The sequence below is a fragment of the Rhinolophus sinicus genome, chromosome 8 (assembly GCF_057876585.1).
Source record: "Rhinolophus sinicus isolate RSI-liver-muscle chromosome 8, RSI-T2T, whole genome shotgun sequence".
NCBI lineage: Eukaryota > Metazoa > Chordata > Mammalia > Chiroptera > Rhinolophidae > Rhinolophus > Rhinolophus sinicus.
In genome coordinates this window covers 52515054-52529899 of record NC_142508.1, presented here as the reverse complement: position 1 = coordinate 52529899, position 14846 = coordinate 52515054, and the positions used below count along the sequence as shown (strand labels likewise).

General features: G+C 48.4%; 1 protein-coding gene across 2 annotated transcripts in view; it reads right to left on the bottom strand.

Moving 5' to 3' along the window:
* Window positions 1-325: 325 nt before the first annotated feature.
* The window catches only part of ZDHHC7 (zDHHC palmitoyltransferase 7), a 29182-nt gene continuing 14661 nt past the window's right edge, over window positions 326-14846 (bottom strand). Inside the window, exons 1-8 of one of the 2 annotated variants that reach the window (XM_088800207.1) lie at window positions 11452-11508; window positions 11078-11104; window positions 7353-7361; window positions 4972-5096; window positions 4642-4738; window positions 4058-4139; window positions 3118-3248; window positions 326-2458 (exon numbers count right to left, since the gene is read on the bottom strand). In XM_088800207.1, the coding sequence (XP_088656333.1) occupies window positions 2282-2458; window positions 3118-3248; window positions 4058-4139; window positions 4642-4738; window positions 4972-5096; window positions 7353-7361; window positions 11078-11104; window positions 11452-11493 (690 nt within the window). In that variant the 5' untranslated portion in view covers window positions 11494-11508 and the 3' untranslated portion in view covers window positions 326-2281. Of the gene's footprint in view, window positions 2459-3117; window positions 3249-4057; window positions 4140-4641; window positions 4739-4971; window positions 5097-7352; window positions 7362-11077; window positions 11105-11451; window positions 11509-12296; window positions 12629-14846 lie in introns of those variants that run through there. The other variant, XM_019747114.3, reaches the window with a different exon arrangement.

Below are 14846 nucleotides of genomic sequence, written 5' to 3'. Positions count from 1 at the left end.
GCAGTTGTAGGTAGCCAAGATTCTGGATGGAAGAGAGATTATTGTTTAAAATTGTGGTTTTTTGAAGAGCACTAAAAAATGACAGAAATGTTTAGGATAAAGCAAAGTAAGCTGATGTGTGTCCATTTAAGAGTAAAATACTAAATATAGGCAAGTGTGTGAGAGCAGTACCTGAATGCTCATCCCCTGTCATGGGCACTGGAGTTGTCTGGAGGCTTTGGAAACAGGAGAGACAGCCCAAGGGCTGGTGTTAATAAGCCAAGGAAAAGCCAGCCACCGAAAACACACTGACAATCCACCAAGCACTGGGCCACATAACCAACTGTTTGAGAACCATCAATTTGGTGACTTTATTTCATATAAAAGTTACATTGAAAGAAGAGGCTGAAAAGTCAAGTATACTTGATTTTCACATACTTGCCAAGTCTCACAGGATTCAACCACTTGGATAATTTTTTTTTATTCATGAACAGGATATACATATTAAAAGCCTCACATTGAAGCCCAATACACATGTCCAACCCAGACAACAGATGTGCAAATGAATATGCAAAACAATCTCTGGAAACTCATCTTCTCCTGCATTTTGTCCCCCTGGCTGTCACCGTCCATCTCCTAATAGCTCACACGTTTCTGCAGTGACTTAGTCCATTTTAAAAACACCCTACAGCTTTGTTCAGTTGGCTGATTGTGTCTCAAGTAGGTCCCTTTAGTTTTGCATCAGCAGTGGTAGAAGCCCTGATTAGGATAGGGTATGGAGTAATTAAAAACAAAAAGGAAACGGTTCACAGATGAACAGAAAGGCGTGAAGCCCAAGAGGGAAACACCAACTCTTCTCAGCGTGGGAGGCAAGCTTAAGGGAGACCCTCAGACTGTCACCTGAGGGTCCTTGTGAGTCCCGCAAAACATGTACAGACCAGGCAAGTTTAAGGCGAGTCCCCAAGGAGGGGAGCTGTTTGCTTTCTGGCATAATTTTAAGCTCTGCACCAAAGGTCCTATTTTATCACTTGTGACGTGAGCAGGGAAACAAACATAAACGATACCACCCCCCTCAAAAAAACAACATAAAAAAAACAAGCTGTTGCCATCCTTCAGATTCTCTACAGATGAGGGATACGGAGTCCAGGGCTTGTTGCCTTGCGGTCCCCTCACCATCTCGGTGATGCCCAAAGGCCAACACCTGTCTCCCTGTGTTTCATGGCTGCGGTGCCTGCCCCTCGTCCTACATACCCAGCAAGCTGCAGGAGTCTCAGGGTGCACAAGGTGAAGGCCGGCAACAGACTTTGTTCTTCTCTCACTGAGGTGCCGTTCGCACACTGCTCATTTGGCTGGGAACGAAAAGTCAGTTCCAAGACCCTCACACATTCAAGGTTTTTAAGATAAAATGAAAACAGGAGGGCAACAAAGGACCACATAGGAATGATTGTTCTTTGGATCAAGATATTCTCCAGTTTGCAATACATTCATACTGAGCCCCACGGGAGGAGGATCCCCGGGCAGCTCTCCCCGCTTCCCTGAAACGTCGGTTTCTAAAAAATAGCTTGTTTGCTGCACACAACCACTAATGATTACACTGCCTATACGACACTGTCAAGTTTAAAACACGTATGCACGCGCGCATACACACACACACACACACACACACACACACACACAGATATGCTGCAGGGTCAAAGAATGCCTCTTTTGGGGCAGTGGGCCTACGTGTACCTGATGCCGCCTTCGCTGTTCAGTGCACAGATATTTTGCAACTTCAGTGCAAAGTGTCAGAGCTAATGGAGACCAAAATGTATGTCTACGTAAACGCCCCTTCCTGACCAAGGGGTATCACAGGGCCGACAGCAACTCCCTGAAACCACTCACCGGAGAATTCTTGTTCACTGGATTAACATTTTTCCTTCATGATTGAAAAAAGCAGCTCAGTACACAGGATTTTAATAACCCATGTAATATTCCACACGACTTGTTAGAAAATGCAAAGTACTCTTAACAAAAATCTTAACTGTGCAGGAAGATAATGACATTTGGCTTCTTCGTGTGGCCACATCCCTCTCGTTGGTTGTACAGGTGAAAACTGATGACAGCATCATCCTCCAGTTACCAGTTTGGAAAATCTGCAATCTGTGACTGTAAATTTATATAAAACGCTGCTTGCTGCAAGCAATTGGTTTGTGTAGGTTCCATTTGCCCTATTGGTCACAGATGAGCTATTGATACCCTTTCAGACCCCAAATAAATAACTTAAAGTCCATTCACAGGTTCCAGCACGATGACAGGGGCCTCAAACAGAGAACTCTGGGCCTCCTTTTCTGGGTCTCGTTTGCAGTCGCCTAAATCGGAAGCCAACAAAGGGGTTCATCCAGAGGAGGGAGGGGGGCCCCCCAAAGACAGACTTCATCCCTTCCCATCGTAGCCTCCGTTCCCAAGTTGGCTTCTCACTTTTCAGTCTCTCGATTTCCTAGGAGCAGAAAGAAAAGTAAGTGGGTGATAGTGCCAGCAAAACCCCCAACACATCCAAGTTAGGCCGAGCAGTTAAAACGGGGAAACGCCACCACACTGTACCGTCCCATTGCATTTGAGAACGAGGCATTTAGGGGAAGTGCGGGTTCTCCTTCCTGGTGCCAGCGCCCCTGGCCTCCATGAGCACAGGCCGGCTGTAGCCATCTGGCCACACCAATGTCAGACAGCTGGGCAGTGGCCACCAGCTAGCTGGACAGCCCACGCAGTCACAGTGGTGCAGGAGGGAGCTGGTCCTCCAGGCCAGGGGCAGCCTTTAATTCATTTATTACAAATAATTGTTGAGTGCCTGCTCTAGATCTACAGCTCAAAGGCGTGAAGGCATTCAATTTCTTGCAACTCACTCGGCTGTTCCAGGGGCTAGGTCTCATAACTGGGAACCTGCCTGGCTCTGTTGACTCTCAAATCACACTGATCCCTGAAATATGCACTGCGCGTAATGACAGGAAGAACAAATACAGCGAACCTACCAGAAGTCATCAAAGCTGCCCAATTAACCTGCTGAGTTAACACACACGCACCTGCTGTTGACATTAGGTTTTCCCATTTACTCAAGCTTTCACCAAATATTAAGCAAACACGGCCGAGAACAAAGCATACCGTTTCATCATTGCATATTGAGTGGATCTGGGTGCCAAACATAACTGCAGTGAAGGTGAAAAACAGGAGACCCTCAAGGCACAGGAAGATCAACAGGATTACAGTGATTGGAGGTGAAAAATCACTGCATTCTGTGAACAGGAGAGAGGAGTTTGTGACTGCACATCAAAGCATAACGAACACCACCCCACGGCAGGACGTCAGCATGCTTAGCTCACAGTGACAGCCCCTGGGTCGCCCTCCAGGGAGAAGCTGCTCCTTTTGTAATGGGCACCTTCACTGCTCACCGAGGGACGGACAAGGTCAGCCTTTCCAAGCAAAAGTTCCCACTACCATTTCCTGGTCAGCAGTTTGCAAAGATTCCGTACTACCTGAGGTTTCTGTCAAGATTATACCTGTGTTCTAAAGTGCTGATGAAAATGCAACCAAAGCCAGAAGAAGGAGAGAGGCACGCGTACCTCCACACGGGCGGTACACGCGGCCGTTCCCCACCCGCCCCTGGGGCAGGACGACTCTGTCGGCCCCGACCGCACGTCCAGGGCCGAACACTTCATGCCCCTCTTCACTACTCTCACGTTCAGCCATGCAGCAGTGCTCTGGGTGATGCCAGCCAGCTAACCAGCAAACAAACACCAGGTCTGGTGGGAACAAGACTAACTGCCATCTAGTCTCAGTATTGGCAAAATACAAAGGAGGCTATTTCATACAAATTACTCATTGACTAAGGAAGAACAGTTATATATTTGGCTTCGTTACACTAAGCAAAAAGGCAGTGTTTTAAAACTTACCCACGTTCTTTTCTTTAAAAAAGAAAAAATTAACTCCTAAAATAACTGTGAGGATTTCTTTCAAAACTGGAAAATCAGTTCTTCCTTTAAAGCTTTCCCCGCTTCACCCCGCAGTGCGACTTCCAGGAAGGTCGCACACAACCTGAACTTACCAGTCCACTGCCCTCGGACGCAGGAAATGAACTGGAGCCCACAGAGAATCAGAGCGTGGACTGAAGACAGAGCGATGTACATCTGGAACGAGGGAGAAACTGGTTACAACTGCTGAGCAATTTCGTATTTCGAGGAGCAAAGGCCGCTTAATCTTATGTTGACTCCTCCATTTCATTCGTCAGTAAAAATGTTTAGGGAAGGCGTCACTCGCGGTAGTTGACGACTGCCTGCCCAAGATCACACTGGACCAAGTAAAATAATTTTACAGAAACATATGCAGTAGGAAATAAGTTCTAACACATTTCAGCAAGATCCTATTAAGAACTGTGATTCAAGGTATCGGAGGGAGAATTAAATGACACCTCCCTCCTGTTTTAGTAGAACACCTAAAACAAAGCAAGCAACATTTATCTGTTGGATGACTTCCTACCAATCACAGAACAATATTAGAATTTGAATTGGGGAGAAAAGGCTACAGAGAAACTGGTCTGATGTTAGGATAAATTTACTAGTTCCAGGCAAGATTCTAGGTAAAGAATTGAAAACTCAATATTTAAGTCATTACATAAATATTTCTACTCACAGTGAAGAGCACAAAAAATCTCTGATTCTTTTCTCCTACACAATTGTTCACCCACGGGCAGTGATGATCCATTTTCCGAATACATCTTTTGCAAATACTGAAAAAGACAGGTTTGATTTTCAGTATTCCCTACTCAGAGGGAACACAAGCCCAGGCCACAGGTCCCGTACATGGGAATTGTAATGCTGGTCAGAAGCTGCCGAGGGACACCTCCTGTTCCAGGGAAGAGGGCCCGGTACGTGCAGCGGTGGGTGCTCAGGCTGCCCCAGGGAAGGGGCTGGTACCTGCAGTGGTGGGTGCTCAGGCTGCCCCAGGGAAGGGGGCTGGTACCTGCAGTGGTGGGCACGCTCAGGCTTGATACAGCAGCACTTTGGGCACTTGTAGATCACTTCTCCCGGCTTCAGCTGCAAACTCTCCATGTATTCTTTAGTAGCATTTCCTTTGGGTACTGCCCCCTACAGTTTAATAAGAATGTGTTTTAGTTGGGGAGAAGGAAAGGTTAAAAATAATCAATAAATGTAGGAATTAGTGTTAGATTTTACATATCATAAAATATTGGTATTGCTGTAGTTGCCACTAAAGCATAATTAATATGAAAAATAACTATTACTCAGACAGGACCAGAAGTTTTATTTTCCATGAAAAATAACATGCATTAAAACGAATTCAAAATAAATGCGTCATTATCCTTCATAAACTGGTAAGTCACCTGAGTTTTTTCTAGCTAGTGCAAGACACACCAGAGGCAGGCTTTGCTGGTTAAGCCAACTCAAGGGCAGCTGATTGTCCTCAAAGGATGCCAGTACGTTCTGTTGACACCACTTCCCTATCGGCCCATTCTAATGGGCAGGGTTGGCCTGATAACACTGCCCACATGGTTTCCTATCAACTGCCGCAGGGGAACATTGAACAAAACAATCTCACAAAGGAGGTGATCTCGTGTTTTCATATGTAATGCCTCCGTGACTGCCAACCTACTCAAGAGCACACATACTGAAATCTGGAAATCTGGGAAGCGTGGCCCCAGTACCCAACCCAACTCCAAGTCTGGAATGGGGTTGGGTTGTAACAGTACGCTACGCATGTCCCAAGTGCTGGGGGAGCTGGGGACAGACGAGCAATGAGGAAGCAATGGGAGGGCCAGTTAGGGAAATGTGAACTGGTGGCAGGAGGCAGAGCGCTGACGGCCAGGTGTCATCCCCACAGAACCACGTAGGCGGGAGGCCAGACGCAGGGAAGTGAGGCCTGTGCAGTGGGCAGTGAGGGCCTGAGTGGGCCTGCTCTTTGGGCAGTGGAGACACGCCTGAAACACATGTTTGGAAGATGATTCTGGGCGCGGTGGCATGGTGGACTAAGTGACCTGACTAGAGTGGATGGCGGGGGGCTGGGGGGATTGTTCTAATGTCTCAACATAGGGAACAAGGTCTATATCCCATTTCTTACCCCCTTGGGGCCTGTACTTCATGCAGAAATGCACATTTCTGGAGAAGGAGCCCCACTGAGCCAGTAGGATAGCAGGCCAGGGGTACAGTAATAAAGAAGCATAAGGAAAAGCAGCACGAGGAGATGCAAGGGCGGGAACTAAGAGCCCTGGGAGCCTGAGGAGGTGGAGGGGAAAGGGATGGCAAGGGGCTCCCGGGCTGACCAGCAGGAGCAGCACTGGAGCTCTTTAAAGCCTGCGCGTGCAGGCTGGACACGGGAGCCAGCTCCAAACCGCTGCAGGGTGAGAGCTGACACCCAACATGAAAGAGGTCTGCAGGCGAGTGTGCCGCAGTCTGAAGACTGAGGACCCCCGGCTCCAAGGCCCCCAGTGAGCCAGCCGTGGAGCCCCATCACCAGCAGGAAGTAAGGCCTCCAGGAGGTGCCCTGGGGAAGTGGGGACAGGAAGGACTTCGGGCAAAATGCGAATGTTTCCTTCCAGCTCTCCACTAGAGTTGACTTCCTCCAAACAAGCATCAGGCAGTTTCATCGTCCTGACATGGGAAAGCTGTCGTGGTCAAGGTCCTAGCGTTTTGCAACATTCAAAATGTCTCCTTAAGTAGGTAAAAAAGTTAAGGGTTTACATTCTTGTTGTGAACATTTAAATCAGAATGGTGGCTACAACACTTTACTTAATTTACATACCAGAATTTGGAGTTTCACGTTTCCTCCACAAATCCAGTCTTAACACTGTTATGGTTTTACAAAATACCACGATGTTGTATATATACTCCTGGTGACAGTTCAGCATGACACACTTCCATATGAAGAAGAAATGGGCCAGATTTAAAATTCCACACACCTGGGGCCGGCCTGGTAGCTTAGGTGGTTGGAGCACCGCGCTCCTAACGCCGAGGTCACCGGTTCGATTCCCACAGGGGCCAGTGAGCTGCGCTCTCTACAGCTAAGATTGTGAACAACAGCTCTCCCTGGAGCTGGGCTGCCGTGAGCAGCGGGAGGTTCGCTTGAGCTGCTGTGTGCTGCCGTGGGCTACCGTGTGCTGTCAAGAGCGGCCGGTGGCCAGCGTGAGTGGTGGGCAGCCAGCGTGATTAGCAGGTGGGCTGCTGTGTGCTGCCATGGGCTACCGTGTGCTGCCATGAGTGGCCGGTGGCCAGCCTGAGTGGCCAGCAACCCTCGTGAGCTGCGGTGGGCTGCCACGGGCTGCTGTGTGCTGCTGTGGGCTACCGTGTGCTGCCATGGGAGGCTGGTGGCCAGCATGAGTGGCCAGCAACCATCGTGAGCTGCTGTGGGCTGCTGTGTGCTGCCATGGGAGGCTGGTGGCCAGCGTGAGTGGCCAGCAGCTGGTGAGAGCTGCTGTGAGTTGCGGTGAGTGGCCGACCGACTGCCTCAGCCAGGGGAAGTGCAAGGCTCATAATACCAGCCTGGGCCAGGGAGCTGTGTTCTACACAACTAGACTGAGAAACAACGGCTTGAACTGGAGTGGGGGGTGGGGGAGGCGGAAAAAGGGGGGAAAAGAATTATTAAAATTCCACACACCTTAATTTTTATGAGACACACATGTATTCTTTCAGAGTGTTAAAAAAAAAAAAAAGTAATAGAATACCCTCCTTCTAGAAAGCAGAACACCCTAACACCACCCACTGTTTTAGGAAATCGCTTATGACTTCTTTTACTGAAGAAAGCTGTGTATTTCGAAGGGGCAGCCACAAACAATCGTTAGGTGATAGTCAGCGACTAGAGACCCACGCCGGTGTGTAAGGCGTTTTCTGGTGCCAGGCATTGCTTTTTGTTGCTCAGGACCCTGGGTAGGCATCGAAGCTCCTCACGGCCATGTCTCCTCAAGGCTTCAAGACGGATTTCCTCGAGGCCCTGCAGTCCATGACATACACTTTGATTCTGAGTCTTTCGAGGTGTGCTTTCACAGACCAGACACCAAGCAGAAGGGCTGGCCCGGGCTCGGCTCGTACTACCAGTAGCCAGCTCTGTTCACAGTCCACCTCCCTGCTCAGCACCAGGGTCCTGGCCAGGTCATATCAGGAAGAGTGCCCGTTTCTTCCCCACCAGCTACTCTTCATTCCATCAAAACAAACCTTCCAAATAGCTGAGGTACATTCCTTAAGCTCACATTTGTATTTGGACCATTTTCAGGGGATGTTTTTCCTAAGCCGCACCTGGCATGTGTCCTGCCCATCTTCCCAGGACTGCGTCCCAGCACCAGGCCGCCTCAGGGCTGCTTCCTAGCCCAGAGAGCCCCACCACGCCCCGTTTGCACAAAGTGCTCCTCAAGGCTTTTGGATTTCCTGCTGCCTCCTCTAGCGCCTGATCTCACACCCTGCCCTCATCTACCTCTAATCCACCATGGAGAAGGAAACCAGATACCCACGCTTAGGAAAAGGGCCGTCAACTACGTCATATCCAGGGAAGTGACACTTTTCAAAGCACATTTTCTTTCTTTTTTTTCTCATATACTTTCTTCTTTAACCAGCCAGCCCCGCCTCTCCCCACCCACCCCCACCGCCAATTCCCTGTCGTGCATTCTGGATCCCCGGGACCTAACCAAGGAAAAGTTACAGGGCTTTCCCCTATAGCTCCCTATTGATTTATGGGAAACACAGGGGATGAGGAACATGCTAAAATACGCACAGGGATGTAAACTGAAAATTCCAGAGTAGGAGGAAAGCCATGAGACAAAGACGATTTCTTCAATTTAAAAATCCCAAGAGAAAAAGAGAAAGGGGACCACAGAGATTAAGAGAGATATAAGAGACACATCAACCAACCACAAAGTACAGACCTTATTTGGATCCTTATTCAAACAAGACGAATGTGAAACAACTGAAGACAACTAACGAAATCTGAACCCTACGTGGACAGGGAGTAAGGAATGATTCCGCTGCTCCACGTGACCTACTGGCATCATGGCTCTGCTTTTACACAGAAAAGCCCTTACTTTTTAAACACAAATATTTACAAATAAAGTTTTATAGTATCTGAGATTTATTTCCAAATACTCTGGGAAAGGAAAGAGAGGGAGTTAGGTGAGGGTGTCTCTGAAGAAGACTGACCATGAGGTGGTAACTGGGGTTCGTGACACTGTTTTCTCTCTATTTCTGTATGTGTTTGAAATGTAAGACTAACAAAAAGCAGGGGCTTTGGAGACAGATAAATCTTGTTCAAATCCCAACTCTATCTCTTACTAGCTGTGGGGTCTTGTTTTCGGATATGGCTTTACCACCCACCTCTTCCAGGTGCTGGAGGATTAAAGAAAGAATGCCAGGTTACCTGGAACAGGACCAGTGGCTCCTCAAAGGGAGCCCTTCACTGGATAATCGGCAAATACCTGCTGAGAAGGCTGATGAAAATAAAAGGGTAGGGGCTTTGGGTGAGGGCCTGGGGGCTCTGGGGTAGCGAGTGGCCCCTTTTCAATCAGTCGGTGTCCCTTCACAGTTTTAAGTTTTCAGTGTTTCCGAATGTTAAGACTGCTGAAAGTCTCATCTTCCGACAGTAGAGCTTGTTGTTTTATTATCGAATCTCTGCTCCATCGAATGTCATGGACCCATCTTCTTTCCTATTCCTCAAAGTACCAATGACTTTTCTCAAGTAACAACCAAACCCAAAGCTAGTAAAGACTGGCTTGGTCCTACTGGTTTAATAGGATGACATGAAGTCCCACTGGGATATCGGCCCTGCCCTGGGGTGGCGAGATGGTTCTAATTCAGCCCAGACTATACGCTGAGACGGTAAAGCCGTGCTCTATAGAGAGAAGAAAGCAAATTCCCTGTTGAGAGGACAGAGTGGACACCTGACTCTGCTGGGCCACGAAATCTCTTCTTTAGGAATGTGGATTTGGAACTTAACGATTCCCATTCTAGCTGGTCTGCGGGGGCTACTGTTGTTCACTGGGCGGCAGGGAGAGCGAGGTCACTGAGAAAGACAGGATGCGCAGGGACATTCTGAGAAAGCCCGAGGGGCCTGTCCGTCTCTCTCCTCACTCTGCCTAACAGCGTCCACATCCCAATTCTGTAGCCTGCCAGGGTTCTTGGCGGGATTTTTGCCCTTGGGTTCCTCAGTGGTTTCTGTCACTTGCCACCTGAGTCCTAATATGTAGCACGGCTGAAACAGTGACATCTAAATAGACAAAGGACTTGAATGGACAGTTGTGTAAAGACATAGGAATGGCCAAAAAGCACATGAAAAGATGCTCAGTGTCACGAGGGAAATGCAAATCAAAACCACAGTGAAATACTTCACACCCACTAGGGTGCCTGTGATAATACAAGACGAACAATAACATCAGGAGGCGGAGAAACTGGTCCCTCATGCACGGCGGGTGGGAACGTAAAGTGGTGCAGCCGCTGTGGAAAACAGTCTGGCAGTTCCTCAAACAGCTAAACGTAGAGTTACCATGTGACCCAGTCATTCCACTCCTAAGTATCTGTCTACCCAAGGGAAGTGAAACATACGCATAAGTCTACACGAAAACTTGTCCACAGATGTTCATGGCAGCAATATCCATAACAGCCCCAGGTGGAAACAACCGAAATGTCCATCAACTGATGATCTCCATAAACAAAATGGGGTCTAACCATCCAATGGAATATTATTCAGCCATAAAAAGGAATGAGGGTCTGACACATGCTACAACATGGATGGACAATGAAAACCTTATGCTAAGTGGAGGAAGCCAGATGTAAAAGGCCACATATTGTATGATTCCGTTGATATGAGTGGTCCAGAATAGGCAAATCCACAGAGACAGAAAGTAGATTAGTGGTTGCCTAGGGCTGGGAGAAATGGGGGGACTGGGAGTGATGGCTAAAGGGTGCAAGGTTTTTTGGGGGGGATAAAATGTCTAAAATTGATGGTAATAATGATTGCACAACTCTGTGACTTACACTGAAAATCAGTGAACTACTCGTATACACTTTCGAAGGATGAATTCTGTGGTGTATGAGTTAAGTTTCAATTGAAAAAGTCTGGCACCCAAGATCTCAACCTTCTCCTCTTCCTGGGTACCGCCTCCCTCTCAGTCTCCCATATGAGACTCTCTGCTGTGAGGCAACAAGCAGAATGAACATGCCCACCAGGAACAGAGGCGGCGTCCTGCACACACTTTCTCCTCACCACCTCATCTCCCCCAGCTCCTCCTGGGGCTTCCTGTACAAGTTTTGAGGCCTTTTTCCAGCAGAGGAGAGGGGGTGGGTGCAGGAGCTGGGCTGCCAAGGAGCGAGGGACGACGATACTTGGTAGAAGAAACAAACACACTCTGATGAGGAACCTCAGCCTGGTCAATTCTCCTTCCCCCACAGCCCCCCCTTCCCCTGTGCACTCTCGTAAGTGGGGACCATCGTATGGAGGTGATCCCATCACCAAAGTGCCTATAAAGGATGGACCCTGCCTGGTTTTCAACATCTAGGAAGATGGTCGACACTAACAAAGCTTTTCCTACACTGAATATTTGAGTAGAAATCATTACTCTGGCTCCTATCCCTGTGACAGTACTCTCTGTGGCCTGAGTACCTGATGTGTGGTGTTTCTGCTGCAGCAAGGAGAGGGGACAGAGACACACAGGGCTCAGGAGCAGGGTTTGGTACCCAGAGGGAGGCTGTGCTGTGTAAAAGGAAAGGAGAAGAGAGTCCTTTAAAAATCTCTGCGGGATATCTGCTTGGGTTACGGTCAAAGACTGCACAATCAGGTGAGGCCACGAAACCACGGGCAGACTTAGCTTCCGAGCTGTCCCCTAAGTGCTGCTCCCATCTGCCCATCTGGTTGGGTCTGTAATACTGTACTGGGCCTAAGACCTCTACTAGGGGCTTAGAAATGAGAGCTAACCTTCAGTCCAGAGAAGTTCAATTAGTTACTTGTGGTCAAAAGGCGACTGAAGAGATTAGTACAGTGATTAAACCTAGATCCCAGATTTCTGAGCTTTCAGTCCATTCGTTAGAGAAACAAAATATTTAAACTAGGAGGGATTTTAGAAATTAGTGCAATCTCTCCTTGTGAATAAACAGCCCATTGGGGATATTTTTCATTAACATACCATGATACCGCGTTTATTTGAGCGATGCTTATTTTTTTGCAAAAATGCCACAAGCCCGTATCCGGGAATTACTAAAAACCTGAGGTTCCAGGAGCAAGCAGTCCCTCGCCACATGGTCTGTGGTGTCACCCTAGGCCGGACACGAGAAAAATCCCGCGAGACAGGGAGTACTCACGGGGTCGGTGAGCATGGTTCTCAGGTGAGAAGACAGGGCGAGCACCGCTAAGCAGTTAAAAACGACCCCATTGACCACGGAGTACCAGAAGTCTTTGGAAGGCAGCAGCATGACGAACGTCACCACAAAGTCTGCATAGACAACCAGAAGCCACGTCATGACGGCGCAGATCATGCCGCAGCCGTCGCGGATGAACCAGACCCTGTCGGCCACGTCAGCCTCGGAGGAAGAGGAGGACGAGGAGTCGTAACTGTCATTTTCCGTCAGGAGCGGATGGTGTTCGACATCGCGGAGCCGGTGTCCTGATGACGGCATGGTTTCCCCGACGCGCCCTGGAGGGGATTGGACACAGAGCTCATGAGGCTCCCAAGGAACACACCGTCCCCTAAGGCTGGCTATGTCCCCCCTAGGGGACAAATGGACAAAGATAATGAAAAGAACAAGCCAGAGGCGGAATCACAGAACCCAAGTGCCCACGCCGCGGTGGACACGAAGCTTTCCCACCGCTGCCATCCACTGCCCACGCGTCCCGGGCAGCCGCATCTGTCTGTGCTGGGGCTCACCGTACACCTGACAGCTCTCGCACACACAGACCACCGGCACGATGGAATGGTGATGAAAACATGACTGTTTCTCTGCTCACTCATATGTTGGCCTGCAAGACACTGAGCTCCTCGTTCCTACCTGGCCTTTCTCAATGCGCTTCTCCGTTTCCTTTCTCCCTCGTTTTAACTCTGGTAACATGGGATCATGTTTTTGATGCAGGCTCCCATTTTTAATCTCTATCTTCTTCAACTCTATACTGTTTCTAGAATGCCTTTCCTCTCTATTTTAATATTCTAAACTTTCCTTCACTCTTTAATCCAGTCTTTTCACCCCTTTCCTGTATTTCCTAAAGTCACCGATACCCGGTAATATAATAGGGTCCAACCAAACAAAAGAGAAACTTGCACTTTTCCTAGTAACTTGTTTTGCTGCTTCTTTAAACATACGACCTTCTCTTCTCAGGGTTTGATGTAAGAGTACTAATACTCGTGATAAATAAAGACAAGGGAAATGAAGTCAGAGATCATTTGGCCTCAGTGTTTGTACAAGGGATAGAAAACAATGACAGCTTTTTATCAAAGCACCCAGGTGCTTCCTCAGCGCAGGCACGCTGCTCATCTTTCAAACAACGGAGCCAGAGACCCTCCCCGACGTAAAGGAGCAGGAGTGATGAGGGCGAATGCTCTTGGAATCGGCTGCAAGTGGTGACTAGCACAGTCTTTCGAATCTGGGCGTTTTTCTCTTAAGTGCAACTGGAGCACAGTAATTATGAAAACATTTAATGAATGAATGCACCTCCTAATGAGAGTCCATTCTAGAAATATTTTGCAGAATTCCCTCTCAATTTAAAAATACTGACTGGTACAAGAGAGAAATTGTTCCCCATGGTCAGTAAAAGAACCCTGCTCTTAGATCAGACAAAAATAGCTTTAAAATTTTTTTTAAGTGAAATAGAAGAAACAAAGACAAGAATTTGGGGAGGCCTCAGCCAGCCATTCTTAGCTAGCACTTACTGAACCCGACATCACCCAGATTTGTCTGCCCTCCTTCCCCTGCAAACACCTCTACTGAGTCCATTCTCTCTAACCCCACTCTCCCTGTAGTGCCTAATGTTTCTCTCTTCCAAGCAAGTCATCCCCAAAAAAACAGTTCTCCTTCCTCTGAGAGGCACTTAGAAAAGGGTCTCTGAACGTCAGACATGACTATTTAGAGAGGGTACAACTGGTTCTGCCTATACCACTGTAAACCTGATTCTGTCAGGGGCCGAGAGAGTACCTGGAAGCTTCTCTACTGCCCTTGAACTATCAGGGCACATTCATCAGTTCTCCTTGCAGTGCAGTTACCACTTTCTACCATAAGCGAGCTTCTGTGTCTCCCTCCCTGACTGCCAGCGCCGCAATATGGAGGGTCTCTCCCTGTGCTCCCTTTCAGTCCCGGCATGCTGTTGGCAAGTGTCTGTTTGTTTATAGACAGATGCAACAACAAGAAATTGGCACCGCTCTCAGATTTGAACAGTTTCCTCGTGATTTCCATAAGAGTTTCTAAGTGAATCATAACTGCACATCAAGACCTTAAGCTGAAAATTTCCTCCGACCAGAATCCTTTTGCTTTCTGCTGACTCCTCAGTAGGATGCTGTCTACAAGAAACAGGTGCTTGCTTGCTGGGCAGTCAGGTGTTACGTTGCACAGCCACATGTCCAGGGACAGACTAGCCTTTTGTCAGAGTACAACACTTGTGCAGTCTGAGTTCCAGCCAGAAATCAGGCCCCTGAACGTCTTCTAAAGGCATGAATAACCTTCCGGTTAAGGTCCTGGTGAGAACTGCCAGACAACGCAGGACGCAGCCGTGCGGTGGGGTGCAGGCCTCTGCTGGGGGTGCAGACGGCAGGTCTGTTTGTGCAGGAAGAGCAACCACAAAGACACCACCCAATGGCGTGGTAGGGCATTCCCAGGAGTGCATATTAGGATGCTGGTACACAATGCTCCTGAGCTTCAGAGCCAAAT